Genomic DNA, 21,416 nt, shown 5'->3' with positions numbered 1-21,416 from the left:
CAAATACATAAATACCACACTTTCTTTATAGAACTTGATTGTTACATTCCCATTTTAATTGACTGCTGACAGAAAGTGGAAGTTGCTCCTAATGGTGATTCCTGACAAACGTACCTGCCATTCACACTGGTATGTAAGCATGGTTTTGTTTGTTGTTTCTTTTTGTACTTTACTTTGTGTTTGTTTCACAAATCACCTCCTACTGTCCTGCAGTCAGCAGTGCCTTTTAGCTGTTTGAGTGAGCTCTGTAAGAATCTCTGAACTACTTTCAGAGTGAAGCCTGGATTCTACCATTTAAATGCAGAGAGAGATAACAAGGTATTCCATGTACCTGGGCAATTAAGCACATCCTTAAAGTGACAGCTGTATATGAAGCTCCTGTTTTCCATTTCAGAACCTGTACACAGGAACTAGCTACAACTACAACTCAATGATGCAAGAGCTCCCACTAGATTCAGTATACATTTGAAAATTTTCATCCAAAAGGTATTTTGCAGTGTAAGTAATTAAGTCCAACACTTAATCCAGAAACAGGAGCATTCCCTATTAAAAGAGCTGTGTAAAATTGTAAAATGCAGGGCTTATGAACCCTAGCTTTACAAGCTTTCAGTAAGCTCCTTCACCAGAATAACTCCTCTGCACATACTGATGCGAAAAGCCCATATCCGCGAATGGCGATGGACAGCTCCTTGCTGCTCGAATCCATTCTCCTGATGGTTCCATAGAACTGCTCCATGAAGAACTGCAACTTGCTCTTGTGTAGCTCTGCATCCTTAGCCACCATTAAAGAAATCTGTAAAATAGATATAAACATTCTAGCATTTCACAAAAAAATTACATTAAGTCTTAGAAGATCCCTAGCTTGCAATACAAAGCACTAAATAATAGACTAAATTAAATAGATTCATTGAACTTCCAAGCACCAAATATTCCCACTATTTCAAGAAATTTAATTTTGCTTTAGACTTGGAGATCCCAGTGAAGTACCACACCTGCTTAAGGAATGAATCCAGTGCAGAATAACTGGCTTTCTTCAGCTCCGGATGCGTGTGGCCACACCATTTGCACATCACTTCATAGAGGGACATATAGTTGTCCAGGAGCAAGGCTCCAAACTGAGCAGAGTGCCAGCTGAACAACTGTAACCCAGCTGCAATTTAGAAACAATTCTCATTAAAAACCAGACTTACAGTACATTTCACATAACCAGCTCAGACTGTGAAAGTCCACCTTAGGACTTTAGGTAGGCAGACCTACCGTGACCAGAGGATATAAAATGTATTCCTCTAGTCTCTACTGATACTCTACAGTATCAGTACCCAAACATTAAGGACTTAAGCATAAAAACAACCTTCCAAAATCCTCTTTTTAAATGTACACCATCACAGAACACACAGCTGAGTTCTGATGTAATTTACTCTACTATTGCAAAAGAAAGGGACTTCAGTGGTTATACATAAAAATACTTGATTGCACAATTCAGAAGGATCTGGTTTCTATTGTCAGGACACATGTACAAGTCCCCTATTCTGTCAAACTGCGATGCAGACAAATAAAGAATTCACATTATAGGTAATTTCACTATTCCAAATATACACATAAATGAAATTTCAAGATCCTTAATGAATTAACTGGGGAGAGGACAGACTACCTTTAAAGAGGGTTTTACACCTCACAGTTACCATGGGCCTAATACTCAAACCTTGCATTTCTGCAATTTCTGCATAAGCCACTCACATTTCACAGGCCAATTTCTAAGCTTCCAATTTTCCCCCCATTCTTTTTCTCCTTCTTCCAGTGAAATTTCTCTCCTTATCTTTTTTAACTCAATCCACTGTCACACCTCTTTTCTCCTAATTAGCTACACTCCTCTTATTTCTACCATTTCTTTCTCACATCACAGTTTTGTACAACTTCAGAGGGGCAAATGACATCAAGTATAATGCTGCTATTCATAAGCTGATTAGACCTTGACTAGTTTAACCAAATAAACGTTAAACTCTATATTCCAATTTGAAGTACAGCAGCTTCCCCCCAGCCAGCTTAGAAGATTGAAGACTAGAGACATCTGAACACATCCAGTAAAGAATAAACAATTCCAGACAAAAGACAGCATCCACCTCAGCATGAATGGAAATAGTTTACATCTCACCTAGAGGTACTGCATATCTCCTCTGATCAACCTGTAATACCAGAAAAGGTTTGTCACTGTGATTTACTCTTCATCAGGGCTAATTTGTTTATGCAGAACAGTTAATACATAGCAGACTTACCTGTGGGTTGATTGCCTTCATTGCAAAATCAAAAATCTCCTTGGCAGTCTGAGGATCTGTGAAACAATCCAACAGTGAGTATTTCACTACTGATGTACACTAGGCAGAGTGAAGACTAAGATATTTTTATCAATGCTTGGTATGAAGCAGTGATAGTGGAAACCTCATTTTAAGAGACAGAGACATTTTTTTCCTTATATACTCTTAAATATGAAAAAAAAATTGTACATCTTTATTAGTTGCTTTTTCTGAATATCCGTGTTTAAGTAGACTATTAAGAGAAACACATCTCCATACAACCTGCATTCCAGCTTCAATGTGACTCTCACAGCTGCCCAACATGCGGTCGGAAAATAGCACTTCAAAGATTTACATATAGAAAAACGCTGATGAAGCCACTTCACACAAAGACAGATTACAAGGACTGCATGAGTGTGTATTTTGCATAAACCATCTACTAACAGGGAAATTTTAATTCTGAGTTTACACACAGAAATGGTGCTACTTTTAGGCTGTGTAATAATTAAATGTACAACTGTCTGTAAAACTGTACTAAAATGTGTCACTGCCCTTCTCATAGGAAAAGAACATACCTTCATCCACAGACTTGGTGAAGTTGTACATGAGTGCAACCAGTCCCCTCAGACATCCTGCTACAAGAGGGAGCTTGGGTGCCCTTGTAGCAGATGTCATCTGCAAAGAATAAAATACCCTCAAGCTAAGATGAATTTACACCAAGGCTTTCCAGTTCCTAGAAGTGTAGGTAAATAACTTATTTCAACTTAACAGTTACATCAGCACCCAACTCTATGAAACAACTCCACAGAAACATCTTTACTCCTAAGTGTCACATCATTTGGAGGGAAGCGTGGGAGATCATTTGAAAAATATGGAAATGTTCCACCAAGACCAACAATACCAAAATTTAGATAAAATACAGTAATGTTTCGAAATGTTAAGAATTCAGAAATATGAAAGTTCAGCAGAAATATGATGTTCATCTCATGTGCAAGAACTTTGCAGCCAGTACAGAACAAATCAGAAACTACCAGTGCATGACATGGTAACATTTCTTGGGGAATGATCATCACAAGCCATTTTTGCACACAGTGAATTGGTTCATTTGGTGAATTTTCACTTGGAAAGCTTTTCAGAGCCAGAGAACACAACTTAAACAGTCTTTCAATAAGAATTTATGATTGTTCAGCTAGATCCCTACAAATTGTACTAGCTACAGTAGTATTCCAACAGCCAGTGCTATACATTTCAAAGGACAAAAAAAAAGCCCCAAAAACAAAGCAAGGCAAAAAGAAAACCAAAGCAAAAAAAAAACAAAGAATGAAAAGAAATTCCAATCATACCTGTGTTCTAAGCTCTCTCAAATAAGCTCGGAATAGTTTTTCAGAGTTGTTAATCATGTCACTAGGCTGGACTTCTCCCAAAACTCCCAAGAGCTCATAAATCTTTTCCAATACTAGAAAGTAATTTTTAATATTATTAAATCTTAATTACTGAAATAATTGCTTTTGGCATTTCCAGTGCAATTTCTATTAACTTACAACCATGAGAAAATCATCCCATACAGTATAATTGCTTATTAAAGTGTGCAGCAAACATCTTTATACATATATACACACACATATATGTAGCCATATCCTACAATGTGAGATGCATCCTCCTCTCACATCAGTAAGTTAAACATATTTACTATTTTTAAACAGGGCTCAGAAAACTAATTTAAAGGCCACATACACTGAGGAAGCACTTGCTAAGGCTAACAGAAGTTTTTAGGCTTGAATTCAGAGTGAAGGATTCTATGTAGGCACAAATTTTATGAGACTTGTAAAGCCAAGATTCCAGCAGTATCTAGCCATAATAATCAAACTGCAGCTCATACTAATATGCCACAAATAATACAATCAGGCAAGGCAGAACTGATGAGCTCACATTAAAGGTGACCAATGCAGGAACTATCACACTACAACTGCAGCTTTGAGGGAAACACTAGCCAGGTTTAGAATAAGATAACAAAGAGCTTTAGAATCATAGAATTGTTTAGGTTGGAACAGACCTTTAAGATGATCAACCTAACACTGCCAGGTCTCATCACTAAAACATGTCCCCAGGTGCCACATCTACACATCTTCTACACGTGTTCAGCAATGGTGACTCCACTACTTCCCTGGAACCCTGTTCCAATGATTGACAGTCCTTTCTGTCAAGAAATGCTTCCTAATATCCAATGTAAACCTCCCCTGGTGCAGCTTGAAGTCATTTCCTCTTGTCCTGTCACTTGTTACCTGGGAGACCAACCCCCACCTGGCTACAGCCTTCTTTCAGGTGGCTGTAGAGAGCAGTAAGGGCTTCCCTGAGCTTCCTTCTCTCCAGGCTAAACATGCCCACCTCCCTTCAGCTGCTCCTCACAGGACTTGTGCTCCAAACCCTTCCCCAGCTCTGCTGCCCTTTTCTGGACTCGCCCCAATCCCTCAAAGTCCTTCTTGTATTGAGGGGCCCAGAACCAAACACAAGATTCGAGGTGCAGCCTCACCAGTGTTGAGTATAGGTGGACAGTCAAAGAAAAACTAAGGCCTACCTGTGTCAGGAATTCTACTTTTTGCAGCAAGCTCCTCATAAAATTTATTAAATATCTCCCTAACTTTCATTTCTTCCATCAGACAGGAACGTTGTAAACTGTGAAGCAACTAAGATGGATTTAAAAAAAAAAAAAAAAAAAAGGAAAACATTTAGATCGATACCCCAATATTACTCGGTCTAAATAAAAACACAGTTCATACATGCAAGTTCAGCTTAAGTAAGCAAATATGCTATTCAATGAAAGAGATCTAAGGTGACTTGTCCAAAGAAGAGTAATGGCATGCAATCAGCTTTAACTACACTACATTCCTATATCTGCATAAATAGAGAATTTACAACTTTTAATTTATAGTATACATATTACATATAGATCACCTACGTGAACCTTTATACAATATGATTTATACATATGTACACATGAACTCCACTAGAGCACAGGCTCAGAAAGTCTGCAGTAGCTTTTATCATATTGCATTTCTTCTCTCCCGAGCAGATTGGCTAGTATAAAGCCAATCCAATTCACAGAACTGACTCAGAATAACTCAGAAGGGAGTTTTGTTTTCATAAACAAACCTAAGTAGGCACAAAAGCATTTACAAAATAAAGGTCTAAATGTGTTCAAAGGAACTACTGTCTCACACAGCAACTAAATTTCTGGAAAAAAAGTCCTCCTCCTCCACATTTTCCAAATACTTTATCTATTATTATAATAGAATATATAATACATAGTATTTTGAAACAAGAATGCAACTGAACAGCAAAATTTCTCCTTAAACAACATAATAAACTGAGAGAGAGATCTGCAACTGCGCCCAAAACAACTGTGTCTTGCTCTAACAAATTAAGGAATGACATGCCCACATCTAAGCAATTCTCTACTAGAGAATACTAAAGACAATCTGTTGTTAAAACATTTTAACATCTAAATATTAGCTATCACTCTTCTCTTGCTACGTCAGACTACAACTTCCTTGCAAGAGGAAGAGGAGGGGCAGACACTGATCTCTTCTCTTTGGTGAGCAGTGACAGCACCCAAGGGAAGAGCCTGAAGCTGTGAAAGGGGAAGTTTAAGTTGGATATCAGAAAACAGCTCTCCACACAAAGGGCAGCTGGGCACTGGAACAGGCTCCCCAAGGAAGTGGTCACAGCACCACACCTGATAACGGTTCAGGAAATGTTTGGACAATGCTCTCAGGCACGTGGTGTGACTTTTGGGGATGATGCTGTGCAGGACCAGAGTTGGACTCAATGATCCTTGTGGATCCCTTCCAACAGCTTATTCTGGGACTCTCTGATACAGATTTTCTGCATGATATAGTGCAACTATAGTAATACAGCAGGTTTTCTACTTCTTTTCTAGAAGCAAGAGAATTTATAAAATGCATTTTACCTTAATCAGAAGTTCCAGTGCTGAGATTTTACATTTTGCTGCTCTCTCTTTTGTATAAACACTAAGACAAGTTTGCTTCACAGAAAAGAAAATTAAGATAACAATACTTGTAAGTAAAGATGGAAATTCAAAGATGTTTTCTTCTACCTCTTAAAGTATCTGGTCCTTAAGGTTAAGGCTTTTTAAAAAGACTAAAATAATATCTAGTCCTGGAAATGGCTTCACTGACAAAACTGCAGCACTGTCTGACATAAAAACAAACCCCAAATCAAGCAAATAAATGGCGGTTTCCGCAGTAAAAACTTGCACAGAGCAGATTTTCTACCTCAGTACTATCAGTCCTTACAATAAGTAGCTACTAATTTATGCTCAGAAACTTCAGTAGTGCAGTCAAGCATTTCTATGCAAAGCAGCATAGATGTTCAGCCATCCAGACTCCAGTAGCCTCAGGTATTGTAGTTACCACCAATTTGTGCATATATTGCAAAAGTAACAACTTCTCAGGTGATTTTAAAAAAATGATAATTAAAATTAACCCTATAGGAATATTTAAAATTTTACATTTAAATGGCAACTTTAGTTTGTATAAATTAGAAGCTACAACTACTATTTCAAATGAAAAGAACTAATTTTCAGAACCAATACCTACTATGTTCTATGAAGAAAAGGTAATAAAATTAAGTCTACAGCTGGACAAACAATTCTGCACTGCTCTGTGGTATGAATTACAGTTTATGTAAAAAAAAATTTAAAATTATTTCAGCTCTAACAAGAACACCAGAGATGGGCAAGGCTGACTGGGAGAAGTGAAGTACAGCTATGAATGTTATGACATGACACCCACCAGACTAGTTTAAACTATCTGGCAAAAACATCTCTAGGAAAGAATTTTCATTTACTTACCTTAATATTACAGGCATAAGGATGAATTTTGTCACCAACTTTTTCCATAAAGACACAAAGAAACTTCAACGCTTCTTCCCTGCAATCTCGAAACTGAAAAATCAAAAGAAAAAAATATTTTGAAATGTGTAACATGTTGCTCATATAGCACTACCGAAACACTACTTTAAAGTTTGCCAACTTACCTCCTCGATGGGGAGGGATCTGTGGATAAAGACGAGTAAGCCATGCTCCTGGGAAAACACCAGGGACAGGTGCAGCGCTGCAGGGAGGCAAGGAACCATCAGGTGGCTGGATCCCGCTCACCACCCAGCCCATCCCTGGCGCAAAAGCGTGACCTGACGCCTTGGGCGACCTGACGCTCGTCGCAGAAAAACCACAACAAAGTGTGGGTGCTACTGACCTCCCCCATGGCCTGGGGCCCGGTCCTGAGCCGGTGCCCTCACACCGGAGCCTGGCCCTGCTCAGGGCCGAGGAAAGCCAGCCTCGGGGCAGCTCAGCACAGAGGGGCCCGCACCCGAAGTGCTTTTACCCCGGTGAATGGCTATCTGCGGCAAGAGACCCCGCTCCCTGGGGATCCCCAGTGACACAGAGCGGGCAGCGCAGCACGGACGGAGCCGCCCCGCAGAAGCACCGGGTCCCGCCGCCACCGAGCCCTCCCCGGGCCCCGCTCAGCTCCCCCCGCCGGGCCGGGCCCGCGGCCGCACCCTGCTCGCCGCTGGCCAGGCTGGCCACGCATGTCTCGGCCAGGCTGCGGAGCAGGCTGTATCCATGCAGGGCGCTGCCGCCCGCATCGCCGGGCTGCAGGCAGCGGTGCAGCTGCAGCAGGCAGTGCTGCACCCCAGCCATGCCGCACAGGCCCCGCCGCGGGGCGAGGAAGCGCGCGGGAAGGGCCCGCCTCCCGCCGCTTCCAACGCCCGCCGGGGGGGCTGAGCCCGGGCAGGAGAAGGGCTCCGCCTGACCATGCCCAGCGGAATAAGGGCTGGCGGCAGGGAAGAGCGTTTCGGCTTTTATGTCTCTCATCTCAGGATGGGCTCAGGACTTGCACACACAGAATGACAGAGTGGACGAGGTTGGAAGGGGCCACAGTGGGCCAGCCTCCCTGCTCGAGCAGGCACACGGCACAGGGTTGCATCCAGACAGTGCTCCGCTATCTCCAGTAAGAGATTCCACACCCTCTCTGGGCAAACTGTTCCAGTGCTCGGTCACTGCACAGTAAAGTTCTTCCTCACGTTTAAGTGGAACTTCCTGTGCATCAGTTTCTGCCCATTGCCTCTTGTCCTATTGCTTGGCACCACGAGAAGAGCCTGGCTCCATCCTCTTGGCACCTTCGCTACAGATACTGATAGACATTGACGAGGTCCCCTCTAAGTCTTCTCGAGACTGTACAGGCCCAGCTCCCTCAGCCTTTCCTCATCAGAGAGATGCTCCAGTCCCTTAATCATCTTTTCTGCCCTTCGCTGGACCCGCTCCAGGAGCTCCAGGTCTCTGTTGTACCCAGGAGCCCAGAACTGGGCAGTAATGCTGGACAGAGTAGCGGCTCCCCCTCCTCTGAGAATGGGCTGCTCCAACCTCCCCACGCCCGCCTACAGCCCTAGTTTTGCCGCGAAATTCGGTAAAGTGCGGGCGGCTCCACGCTAGGTTGCGGGGGGGGAGGCGATGTACCATTACTGGGGGCTGCCCCTGTCTGTAACACAAGTAGTAATTTGCATTATAATTCTTTCTCTAATATAGCAGGTGGAGCGTGGCGCGACCCTCACTTCGGGAGTCCAGACGTTTCATCTCCTTCCTCCTCTCCCCCTCGGTTCCGCGTCCCCCCTTTCTGCCTTCGTTGGGCGCTCCCGTTACGATCGCGCCTCGCCATTGGCCAGAAAGCCCGGGAGAGCGCGCGCACGCCGCTGGCTTTGGCGCGGAGTGTGGCGGTGTTTGCGGGGCTGTGCAGGTGGGTGGGGGTCGCGGCTGCCGAGGGGAGCAAAGGGACGGGAACCCGCCGGGTAGGGTTCGGCCGGCAGCGGAGCACCCGCAGTGCTCATTCTCGCCGACCCCCTGCCCCCAGGTAGGACCGCAGCTGGAGCCGCAGCAGCGCCATGTCGTCGCCAGCCTCCACTCCCAGCCGCCGACGGGGCAAGCGCGGCCGGGGCAGCAACCCCCCGACTCGTAAGTGCTGCGTCGGGAAGGGGCCGGCGGGGTGGGTTTCCCTCCCTGGGGGTGCTCTCCCATCCCCCGCCTCGGTCCGCCTGGTGCGGCGGCCTGCCTGTTGTAACTCCGGGTCCGCTTGTCTCTTGCAGCGCAAGATGCTCGCTCTCCTCCTTCCCAGAAGCGTCGGACAGACGATTCCACCTCCACCGGGGACCTGCAGCCCATGCCCACGTCCCCGCCCGCCGACGCGCAGAGCCCCGGCGCCGCCGATGCGCTGTTCTCCAGCCCGCCGCAGTTCCGCCACTCCGGTACGCTGCGGCTGGGCCGGGCCGGGGCTGTGCGGGCCCCGGGGGTGCAGCCCGGGCACCCCCTGCACTGCCGGGGGGCGAGCCAGCGCTGGGCCTGAGCCGGCTGAAAAACGCTGGAGGGAAAAAATGAGCGTTGTCTCCTGTTTCTCATTTGAATTTAGTACAGGGAACTCTGCAGGAGTGCAGTCAGTGTCTGGGGTGCAGATCTCTATTGTAGCTTCCAGTTAGCATGGGAATATATATCAGGGAATATACATTCGTTTTTAGAATTTATTTATAGAAAGTATTAAAACTGCTAACACAGAAGGAACTAGTTGTTTGCCATAGAAAGCCTTTCTTGCCCTTATATATAGGATTGTTTTTAATTCCAGTAACTGTTAATTCTGTCACTTGCTCTACCAACCCCAAAATACTAAAAAAAAGTGTTTAATCTACAATTGATTCTGTATGTTTTTATGCTTGAACTCCAGTGTAGTTTTAAAGTCAGTGCTGCTGTAAAGTTTTCTAGGGAAGCTTTATTTGAACTTGGATCTTTGAGAAGAGCTGTAAGTAAAAATAAAAGTTCTAGGGAGACTGGCAACATCTTTATTGTGTGTTTTGACAGAACACTGGGCTTGACTGAGACTACTCATTTTATGACAGAGTTGAAGGACCAATGAGACAAATGCAGGGGCTGAATTTTAGTCTGCTGTAGATGTCAAGTGTCTCAATAATCGTTACAAACCACTTCCTCTTATAGCCATTCCTCTTGACTTTGACATCAGTTCACCTCTGACTTACGGCACACCCAGCTCCAGGGTAGAGGGCACCCCACGAAGCGGTGCACGAGGAACTCCAGTCAGGCAGAGGCCGGATCTTGGGTCTGTCCGGAAAGCCAGACAAGTGGATTTACACTCGGATGGGGTAGGTGGATGTCTCACCTCTTGTATCTGACAACTTCTTTTTGAACATATAAATATTTGTATATGCTTAATTTGTTTCCATGCAGCTGGCTGAGGATATAGTAGCAACCGAGCAATCTCTTGGACAAAAGCTTGTTATCTGGGGAACAGATGTTAATGTGGCCTCATGCAAAGAAAAATTCCAGGTAGGTTTTGTTCCTTCCTTTTTTTTTTTTTAAATGAAAAGCTAGTTTGATTTAAACAAATATTAGTTGAATCTGGTACAAAGGAGTTGTTTGTACTACTAAATTCTGCTAATTTTTCATGTCTTTCTTTTACCTCTAACATTCAGAGATTTCTCCAGCGCTTTATCGATCCACTGGATAAAGAGGATGAAGACATTGGCCTGGATCTTAATGAACCACGCTATATGCAACGACTTCAAGAGGTACTTGTAATGCAGTAATTCAGCTTTTCTTTTTTCAGTTTTACATGCCATCGAGCTAAAGACTTCCTAACTCCCTTGCAGATTAATATGGTTGGGGAACCATTCCTGAACGTAAATTGTGACCATCTGAGAGCATTTGATGAAAATCTCTACAGGCAATTGATCTGCTATCCTCAGGTGAAGTAGTGCACTTGTTTTCTGGCTTTCAAGTAGTTCTTTCATATTTCTGGAGTATAAAATGCTTTTAAATGCGGTGTGTGCATGCTGTGTGTGTTCAGTGCAATCTCAGTGGCTACTTTATTTTACTGAATATGAGATGTCTTGTTTCATAGTAGATGGTCATAGAAACAGTGAGTACCTCGTGCATGCAAAGTTAGCTGGTGAGCTGCAGTGTCCAGAGTTCTGTGCTTCCACCCCCTGCAGTACTCAAGTGAATGAATAAATAAATCTGACCCAAACAGCAGGTTTTGTGTTATGCAGGAAAATGGTGTAACTTTTAGTCATTACTGGCTGATCACCAGCACATAGAATACTTTATGCATAATTACTTCATTCTGTGATTTAACATGTAAGCTGTTTCTAATACAGGAAGTTATCCCAACGTTTGACATGGCTGCCAATGAGATCTTTTTTGATCGTTACCCTGATTCAATACTAGAGCATCAAATTCAAGTAAGGCCATATAATGCACTGAAGACCAGGAATATGAGAAATCTAAACCCTGAAGGTAAACTTTTTGCTTAAGATGTTAGAAAAAAATCTTAAAGATTTCCATAAACTTAGTGAATACTATAAGATTAAGACTGTATAAAACTGTACTTGTGGTCCATACAGACCAATATCTTCCATTCATGTCTGTTTCAGAAGAAAATGCTTTAGAGACCAAATGTAGAGTAACCTATCCATAAAGGAAATATCTCCTATCATCAGCTACTCGTGTTCTTAGTTCTGGAAGTGCAAAGGATTCTTTCTTTTGTATAGATACTCTGATAAATTAGAGTATTTATATTGTGCGTTAATTCTTTTTGCTTGAACAAAATAGTAGTAACCTGTCGGTCTAGCTTCTGCCTAAAAGCAACTGTAATGTGAAATTTTGAAGGTTATTTAAATTTTAAGAGTATGTGGTCATGACATGAGTCCCTGTATTTTTGTAGATATTGATCAACTCATCACCATCAGTGGCATGGTCATCAGAAGCTCCCAGTTAATTCCTGAGATGCAGGAAGCATTCTTTAGATGCCAGGTTTGCGCTTTCACCACCAGAGTGGAAATCGACCGTGGCAGGATTGCTGAACCATCAGTGTGCAAGAACTGTAACACAACGCACAGTATGGCGCTGATTCACAACAGATCCATGTTCTCTGACAAACAGATGGTATGTTGGCTTAGGTAGTGGCTAAAATGAAAGAATTGCTAGTTTTTGCTCCCCCACCCTCCTAAAATCATCAACAGCATTAGTTATGTGTCTTGAGATTGAATACTTTGAAAAGAAGTGTTTTGGAACATGGAAATGGGTGAAACAGCTTAGTGAAAGTCTGCTTTGGAGAAGAAATGCATTAGGAGGAAGAAATTAAGTATATAGTGTTTCTGTATGGAAGCCACTTTATATACAGTATGTCCACTTCTGTCTAGACTAGGTGAGCCTTTTGGCTGTTTGCAGCAGCATTTTATCCATGCCAGTAGCAATACCAGAACTCTCATTTTCATAATGAGATTTCTTGTAATCAGTTTTGCTGTTTGGGTGGAGATATTTTATTCTTAAGCAATGTTCCTGATTGAAAATGATGCTGAAGACTGTTAATACAAAATCCTATTGTGTGCTCTGTGGAAAAGCTCTGCTTTTTTTGAAACTGAAACTTAAATGGTGTTTTTGCTAGATTAAACTGCAGGAGTCTCCTGAAGATATGCCAGCTGGACAGACCCCACATACAGTGGCACTCTTTGCTCACAATGACCTTGTTGATAAAGTTCAGCCAGGCGACAGAGTTAATGTCACAGGTAAAATTTGGTTTGAGTATTTCCATTTTTTATTGACCTTAACTATGTGTAAAGGGACCTGATGGGATGCACTTCTAGGTGCTGAGGGAGTTGGATACTTTCTTTGCAAGGCCACTCAGTTATCTTTGAAAAGTCATGCTGACTGGCTAAAATACTAGAAAAAAAGCCAATGTCACTCCCTACAGTGAGGAGGAGACCTGTGGAACTGCAGGCTTCATCTTGAGCCCTGGGAAAGGTGACAGAACCAATAATCCTAGAAGCCTTTTCTTATAGGGACAGCGTTCTACACCCTCAGCAAATTTGCAAACAAAAACAAAACTGGAAGGAAGCTGTGGTGCCAGCATTCTCCTGGGCTGTATTAGGAGTGTTGTCAGGAGGTTGAGGGAGTACTGGGTCCAGTTGTGGGGTCTCCCAGGGCAAGGGAGACATGAACATACAGGAGTGAATTCAACAAAGGGCTTTGATGATAACAGAAGCTTTGGTCATGCATGGAAAGCTGAGAAAGCTGTGACTGCTCAGCCCGGAGAACAGAAAGTTTGGGGGAATTTTAGCAGCATATTTAGAAACACTTGGTTAGGTGTGGGTGGAGGGGTGGTAGTGTCAAGAAGACAAAGCCAGACTCTTCTTAATGATGCTCACTTGGTTAGGTGTGCGTGGAGGGGTGGTAGTGTCAAGAAGACAGACTCTTCTTAATGATGCCTAGTGGCACACAGAGGTCATAAGCTGAAATACAGACAATTCTGGTTAAAAATCAGAACTATTTGTGTGGTTGAGCCTCATCATAGGTTGGTTGGCAAGGCTGCATGGAGTCTTTGTCCTTAGAGATACTCAAAACACAGCCTGGGACACAGCCTTTAGCAAGCAGTGATCTCCAGTTGACTCCAGTTTGACCCCATGATGGGGCTAGACATCCCCAGGCTGTCTGACCTTGATTCCTTTATAATGAAGCTGTAGCTGAAGAAAAGACAAAATCTTAAATAGTGTCTGCAGTCAGGAGAGTGATAATGTAGAGTAAGTCTTGTGATACTGCAGCAACATATTATAAACCACTTTGCTTAAAAACAAGTGCTGTAAAAAACCCCAAGCTGTTTGAAATGCATTAGAAAGCTGTTACTAAACTTGGCACTTAAAAAGAGGGGGACAGGCTGACTGGAGTGGGAATTTCAAAGGCATCAAGCCTTAGTTTTTTTTCAAAAACTAAGGTATCAAGCCTTAGTTTTTTTTCATTGTTGAGAACACTTTTGGTACGAATATAAAACATATATGTCAATCTGCAAAAATGGGTCTAGTTGACTTAAATATGGCTCCTACATGGCAGTGAGAAATTAGAGGACAAAGTATTTAGGCTGTTTAGAAAAGCTCTACTCTTCCTGGGAACTTGTAAAATTTTTAGTGTTTGGAAATTAGCATGTTTCTCCTTATCTAATGCTGTGATTGAAATTTGTATTTAGGTATCTACAGGGCAGTCCCCATTCGAGTTAATCCCCGGGTGAGCAGTGTGAAATCTGTGTATAGGACCCATATCGATGTCATACACTATCGCAAGACAGACTCCAAACGCCTGCACGGTGTTGATGAGGAAAATGAGCAAAAGAGGTTTACAGAGGAACGTGTGGAATTGCTCAAAGAGCTTTCTAAAAAAGCAGATATATATGAGAGGCTTGCTTTAGCTCTGGCTCCAAGTATCTACGAGCATGAAGATATCAAAAAGGTGAAAGGTTCTTTATTTCTCTTGCAAGACATGTATTTTTATGTGTATATATTTGTAGTTACTGTTTGTTGTTAATGTATCTTGAAACTTAAAAATTCAAAAAGCTGTTATCTTGAGCAGTCTTAAAATATCATGGTCTTGTCAGGGTGGAGCTGGTTGTAAGTGTATCATAATTCCTTTCAAGCTATTATGGAATGTTAATTAGAGGAAAGCTAATTGAAAAGGTAAGAAGGCAGCAGAACTGGGAAAACTTAACTGCAGGATGTATCTTGGCTATTTCTTGGAAATTCAGATTACTGATTATCAAAGGAAAGTAACATAACTGTGCTTGATGAGAAGGGGTATCCACAAGAGAAGAGTGGCTTCAAAGTGACATATGGTTGACTCTGAATTATGGAGTATCAAAACATTTACTTGGATGTATCCAAGAAGGGACTGTTCGAATAAAGTGTCAACTGAGGTACTAGAACATTGTGAAAACTGCAATCAGTAGGAGGTCTCAAGTTATTGCAAGACATCAAACACTTCTCTTCCAAGTATATTCCTTTGAGGTTTTTTTAATTGAGTTATACATTATTATTGTTCACAAGTTCCTGAAAGTATAATTCAAAACCATACAATGATTTACTTATGAAATGGGAACACAGTAAAATGACAGTTCCTTTTGTTGTTACCTTCTCAATGTGCTAAAAAAGACACATCAAGTCTAGGGGATGGAGTTGAGGAAAACTAAGGACCCTTCATCAAAGGGGATTCTTCAGGTTCCAACCAAAATCTGGTTACAACAACATACAAAATTTCTGTCTTTACTGCTTGAAACCATGCAGATGCATTGAGTTGTGTTAATTTTAGAGTGTTTGTTTTTCATATGTTTCAGCTGAACAGCTGGATTTGGTCTGTTACGTCTATACAATTGATATTTTCATTGTTATAGGGTATTCTGCTTCAGCTTTTTGGTGGATCAAGAAAGGATTTTACTCACACAGGAAGAGGGAATTTTCGTGCAGAGATCAACATTCTTCTCTGTGGTGATCCTGGTACTAGCAAATCCCAGCTGCTCCAGTATGTGTATAACCTGGTTCCTCGAGGCCAGTATACTTCTGGCAAAGGCTCAAGTGCAGTTGGTCTTACTGCATACGTGATGAAGGATCCAGAAACACGGCAGCTGGTTCTTCAGACAGGAGCTCTAGTACTTAGTGACAACGGCATTTGCTGCATTGATGAGTTTGATAAAATGAATGAAAGCACAAGGTCAGTTCTACATGAAGTAATGGAACAACAGACGCTCTCCATTGCAAAGGTAAGTGAAACTGAAGTTATTCCTAGGGGATTTTGCTCTTGCTTTACTCAGAGGCATTCACAATACAGGTTTTGACTACAGAGTCCACCTAGTAACATTGGTGATCTCATTAAATTGGCGGGAGGTTTTGGTGGCACAGCTGCAGCTGTTTTCAGAGATGTTTTTCCTTTTGACAGGCTGGAATTATTTGCCAGTTGAATGCTCGTACATCTATCCTAGCAGCAGCTAATCCTATAGAATCACAGTGGAATCCGAAAAAGACTACTATTGAAAACATTCAGCTTCCTCATACACTGCTGTCAAGGTAGTGAACTGCACTGCGTGTGTCATTTTTAGGGGATGTTACCCTTCCTCTTCTGAAAATCATGACATAGAATAGAATGGAAGTACTGTGTTGTTCACAACCTAATGGAAAACTTTTACAGCACATACTATATATGCCGTCCTTACAATATCTATGTGAGCACAGGAGTGCCTTTTAGTATTTACATGTTGACCTTGAAGAGCAGGTGTGATGAGATCTGCAGGATCTCTTACTTAATTCTGTGTATTAAGTTTCATAATCATCTCCTAGAAAAGAGCTGTTCTGAAACTCAGGGTATTGATAACTTAAAAATTCAGGATGCTTTTCTTAGCTCCATAAAGATTTTAGAGTGAAACACTGATGATCAGGAAACTTGGTGGCAGAGGTGGTAGAATCGTAAGATTGTGCCTGCTTCATGCTGCTTTGTAAAATTCACCTGAGGAGGTGGTGGTAGCAGTGCTGGTCAGTCATGTGGGCAGTAGCTGTTAGAGCCACACTTAGTGCTTGCTAAAATAAAGACAGAAAAATAAACTACATGCTGGAGTTGCATCTTGTTAAGAATTTCCACAGTAACTGGAAATTTGAAGTACACTGATGGTATACTGGATATCCTGAGAACACTTACGGCTTAAATTTCAGTTAAGAGCTTCTAGGTTTGAGCAGCATCTCAATTCCACCATTTATTGGATTTAAGCCTACAAAAATAATTGGCTGGCTAAAAATGCATTATCCGTGTCTGCTTACAGTTGAGACTAGTTCAATATATTGTTCATAAAATTATAAACCATTTTCTTCAGAATTAAACTGCAAGTGCTTTTTGAATTGTAATTTTATTTAGTTGCGGTTTTTTGCTGTTCTATTTCAGAGCAGTATCTTTAGCAGCAAGTTCCATGCATTTGTTATGTGTGTGGGATTTTTTATTTGTGGCAGTTGCAGCTTTCTTTTGGGGGGTTTTTAAGGAAACAAAATATGTCAGTCTTGAATATGGAATCTGAATTTTGCAGAATATACCTTGCTTTCAAAATTTCAAGTCCATAAGGGTGTAAGCAAATCCACTGTGTTGTTCTGTACCTTGAGAATTCTAGAAAAATTTTCTTCTGTGTGAGAAAGCCATTTCTGCTGAGAGTAGGAATTAAGTCTAGGAACTTTTACCTGTAACTACGTCAAATCTTTATCACCCAAACACCTAAATGACAAGAAAGTATGCACTAATAGTAGTCATGCACTAATATTTAGTAATGCACTAATACTGGATCATATCCCATTCAGATTTGACTTGATCTTTTTGATGTTGGATCCACGTGATGAAGCTTATGACAGACGCCTTGCTCGCCATTTGGTTTCACTGTACTACCAAAGTGAAGAAAAGATGGAGGAGGAATACATGGATATGGCAGTATTGAGGGATTACATCGCATATGCTCGTAGTTATGTAAATCCCAGATTAGGTGAAGAAGCAGGCCAAGCCCTTATTGAGGTAAAGGAATTGCTGCTGAGAATGATCAGAGTCTTTACTGACTTGTCAGAAGTGGTGAAATTCCCTTGTACATACACTGTCTATCTGCATAACAACATTCTGTAAGATCCTTGAGAAAAAAAGGTCTTTAATGGAAAGAGGGATCAGATGAGTCGTTCTTCATTCTAATGTTTAGCTTTCAGATATGTTGGTTTGTTTTTGTCACATAAAACACATAAAAGTCTTCCAAAGCAAAATGTGTCATCACAGACACAAGTACTGTTATATAAGATTAATTCAGAATTCTAAAGTGATTCAAAACTTGATTAATTACCATGGTTTAACTGCTTTATAACTGAAAAAAAAATATTATTTGATGTGGTTATTCATCACTGCAGACAAACCGTGAAGGTGTGTGAGCAGAAATACAGTATTTGGAATGGCTTGCCAGAATTGGTCATATTCTGAATTAAGAGGTGGGGGATGCAGGGGACTGAAAAGGAATTAAGACACAGTGAGCTGTGTAACGAGTGTCTCCCTTTCAGGCGTACGTGGACATGAGGAAGATCGGCAGTGGCAGGGGAATGGTTTCCGCGTACCCCCGGCAGCTGGAGTCTCTGATCCGGCTGGCCGAGGCGCACGCCAAGGTGCGCTTCTCCGAGAAGGTGGAAACAGTTGATGTGGAGGAAGCAAAACGCCTCCATCGGGAAGCGCTGAAACAATCTGCTACTGATCCAAAGACCGGCATTGTGGACATATCCATTCTCACAACAGGTTTGTGCTTCCATGGGGTTAAAGCAGGGCCGCTGTTGGGATTTTGTGGTTTTTAAAATGTAACTTAAGCTGTCCTCCTTAGCTGATCGCTAAAAGATATTTTCTTTGCTTTTATAAGGAATGAGCGCAACAGCTCGTAAGCGGAAAGAGGAATTGGCTCAAGCCTTACGGAAGCTCATCCAATCAAAGGGTAAAGCACCGTCTTTGAAGTACCAACAGCTTCTGGATGATCTCCGAGCACAGTCTGACATAGTAAGTTTCCTGCTTTGTTTTTACATTTCCATTAACATTTAAAAGCATTTTTTTCCACATTAGCATTCTTGTCCTCCAATCACATTTTGGAAGGAAATGGAAACATGAACGATTTGTTAGTATGACTAGAAAGCCAGCTCTTTTACAGACAAATGAGTTGAATTTGCTATACCTTAGTTTATTGTGGCTTCTGGAATTACCAAACTCAGCTTCAGGGTTCAGTTCTAACATAGAATGAAAACTTCAAAGAAAAATATTAGAAAATTGATAGAAAGTATCACATTTTTACTATGTTTGAAGTATTTTCCCTATCTTTATTTGATTTGCTCCTTTTCTTTAAGGCTGTCACGAAGGAAATGTTTGAAGAAGCACTTCGTGCATTGGCTGATGAGGACTTCCTGACTGTGACCGGAAAGACAGTGAGGCTGCTGTGAGTTATCCTGTGCTTGAGAGCCTGCTGTCACAACTTGTACTTCGCCTTAATCAAGATAGTGTCAATCTGCAAGCTCTTTGAGATTTGGGACTATCATCTGCTATGACAGGCACAACCTTTCCCTGCCAACCATCATGGCTCCTCTCTGCCTTACGGTATTGCCACTGCAAGATTTTCACAGCTTGGGTTATCATTTGCTATGACAAGGGTAGTCATGATTAAGTGGCATCACTGTTATTACAAGGTATTATGAAAATCCTCATGTCAGTAATACTATTTACATTTTAGCTAAATGTAATTACTAACATGGCAAGGGCTTTGTGTTTTTATGGTGTTTTTTAGAGCATGGTAACAATATTGCCTGTATTTCCATTTGAATTGTAAAAACTCAAATGACTTTTTAGTAACTGCAGTTTTTACTGTTAGTATTGCAGTAAGTGGAAATAAAATTATTTGACTTAAAAAGGACTCTTGTGTTCATTTCAAGTACAAATAAAGCATATCCTGTGCTGAGCACTTTTCTGTCTAGAATTTGCAATTTTTTGGAAGTTCTTTCTGAAAGTATGAAAGGAGCTCTGCTTTTGGGGTTTTTTTTTTTGCTTGACCTCAGTGTACTACGGAAGTATCCTCAATGTAAAAAAGACAGATAGGCAGATAGATAGATAGATAGATTCTACGTGAAACCACATTTCTTCACTTCAACTTTCAGTGGTTTCAATTTTAGGTCTGACTAATTAGGATTACCCACCTTTGGTGTAATGACATATAAACAGTCCAGAAGGAAGAAGGTCTTGTTTACAGTAATAGCTTGTTTACAGTAATATTCACAAGGGCATGGTATGGGTGATTTTTTAATACAAAAATACAATGCTGTATTGACCTTCCTCAGCTGTACAAAGCAGCACAATTGCTTTTGTCTTCTTTTTTATTTAAGTGCAATGAGCAGCTTAGAATCCTTGCATAACTGTTTCAGCCAAAATTGAAATTGGATGTTACTGAGAAATATTCCAAACTGTACTCTGCCTTCATGAGGAGGGAAAAAAAATAATCCATCTATTTAGTTACTTGAAGCGATCTTGGATTATACTATGTTCATCCTAAAAGAACCTAAAAGAGCTGTCTTTCCATAACCATTAGATATTCCTGAGACAGATGTCTACATTGTCCACACTGCTTACAGTTGATGAGATAAAAAATTACATATCAAAGATCAGGATCAGAAATAGTTTTTTATAAAACAAGTTTACCACAGCATGTTATGGGGAGAAGAACCCAGTGGCAATACATTGTGAACTGAGAAAAACTGCTGAAAATAAGTGCCTATGCAGCAGCTATAAGGTTGCCCTGGACTTCTCAGAACAATGAGATTTAGTATGACCATTCTAGGATTCTTCAATCTACTGATCATACTGAAAGTAGTCACATTTGGGTATGCTATGAATTTTCAGGTATGCCTGAGCATTCAAGGGGACAGTTAAGTTTTTGGCCTCGGGAGACACACCAGTAAATGCAATAATAAATTCTGCTGATTTCACACATGTTTTCTTCCTCGTCCATGAACAGACTGAAGATGTGAGGAAATAAGGCGTTTATGCACACTGTGAGGTGCTCAGTTAACGTTCAAGACAACAAATTTAGCGTAACTGGTGACTGAGGTCTAAAAAGCTGCACTTGCTCTGCAGCTCCTGGAAGGGTCAGGGGAAAGTGCACCATAATGAAACACACAATGTCTGGAGGACCAGAAGAAATTAATAAGACATTGGGGGAAGTCAGTGAATCACATGGTCAAGGTTATATCTGAAACTAACACAAATCAGGTATGTTAGAGGCATCAGCCTCTTAAAGGCATCTCTGCAAAAGAGATGGAAGTAGAGAGAAGTCTGAGGAGCTCAATTATAGCCTGCACACAGGCCATAGCTCAAATGCTGTAGTGTGCTTTCCAGGACACACTTTGGAGGAAAGAGGTGACAGCTTTTAGGTGTAAACTTAAATTGACCGATCCAGCTCATACTACAGCCTTATAAAGATCATTAAAGAAAGAAGATCCTATATATCTGGGCAGGGATCACAATGGACAGCTGGGGAAGAACAAGCATTCTGAAACTATTTCCACTGCATGATCAAGATACATTAATTCAGGTCTCTAACCATCATTTATCCACTGTGTGCTGATTTTGGACACTGTACAGGTAATTATCTTCACAGTGGCTGTTGTGGGGCTGTATTTTAAATTTGTACTGAATACCGAGTT

General features: G+C 41.5%; 2 protein-coding genes across 2 annotated transcripts in view; one reads left to right on the top strand and one right to left on the bottom strand.

Moving 5' to 3' along the window:
• The window catches only part of PRKDC (protein kinase, DNA-activated, catalytic subunit), an 82,306-nt gene extending 74,263 nt beyond the window's left edge, over window positions 1-8,043 (bottom strand). Inside the window, exons 1-11 of the mRNA XM_041473702.1 lie at window positions 7,869-8,043; window positions 7,347-7,423; window positions 7,162-7,254; window positions 6,259-6,333; window positions 4,867-4,975; window positions 3,635-3,747; window positions 2,867-2,966; window positions 2,274-2,329; window positions 2,153-2,183; window positions 993-1,150; window positions 647-793 (exon numbers count right to left, since the gene is read on the bottom strand). Of these exons, the coding sequence (XP_041329636.1) occupies window positions 647-793; window positions 993-1,150; window positions 2,153-2,183; window positions 2,274-2,329; window positions 2,867-2,966; window positions 3,635-3,747; window positions 4,867-4,975; window positions 6,259-6,333; window positions 7,162-7,254; window positions 7,347-7,423; window positions 7,869-8,010 (1,101 nt within the window). The 5' untranslated portion in view covers window positions 8,011-8,043. The remainder of the gene's footprint in view (window positions 1-646; window positions 794-992; window positions 1,151-2,152; window positions 2,184-2,273; window positions 2,330-2,866; window positions 2,967-3,634; window positions 3,748-4,866; window positions 4,976-6,258; window positions 6,334-7,161; window positions 7,255-7,346; window positions 7,424-7,868) is intronic.
• Window positions 8,044-9,038: 995 nt separating this feature from the next.
• Window positions 9,039-19,621, top strand: MCM4 (minichromosome maintenance complex component 4). Its single transcript, XM_041473790.1, has 17 exons — window positions 9,039-9,103; window positions 9,218-9,318; window positions 9,450-9,608; window positions 10,348-10,511; window positions 10,597-10,695; window positions 10,842-10,937; window positions 11,019-11,114; window positions 11,526-11,664; window positions 12,092-12,312; window positions 12,815-12,935; window positions 14,387-14,646; window positions 15,581-15,946; window positions 16,123-16,250; window positions 17,520-17,727; window positions 18,252-18,480; window positions 18,599-18,732; window positions 19,074-19,621. Exons 2-17 carry the CDS (start codon window positions 9,249-9,251, stop codon window positions 19,164-19,166), a joined length of 2,583 nt encoding a protein of 860 aa, XP_041329724.1. The 5' UTR covers window positions 9,039-9,103; window positions 9,218-9,248; the 3' UTR covers window positions 19,167-19,621.
• Window positions 19,622-21,416: the final 1,795 nt, after the last annotated feature.

The sequence above is a fragment of the Pyrgilauda ruficollis genome, unplaced genomic scaffold (genome assembly GCF_017590135.1).
Source record: "Pyrgilauda ruficollis isolate IOZ18807 unplaced genomic scaffold, ASM1759013v1 scaffold30, whole genome shotgun sequence".
NCBI lineage: Eukaryota > Metazoa > Chordata > Aves > Passeriformes > Passeridae > Pyrgilauda > Pyrgilauda ruficollis.
This window is presented reverse-complemented; position numbering and strand designations above follow the sequence as displayed.

Excerpts from the sequence above, each read along its gene's own strand:
- MCM4 (XM_041473790.1), top strand. The coding sequence starts at position 9,249 with ATGTCGTCGCCAGCCTCCACTCCCAGCCGCCGACGGGGCAAGCGCGGC. Across the intron at positions 11,115-11,525 it reads AATTGATCTGCTATCCTCAG|GAAGTTATCCCAACGTTTGA; the intron begins GTGAAGTAGTGC and ends TTTCTAATACAG. Across the intron at positions 16,251-17,519 it reads CCTCATACACTGCTGTCAAG|ATTTGACTTGATCTTTTTGA; the intron begins GTAGTGAACTGC and ends TATCCCATTCAG.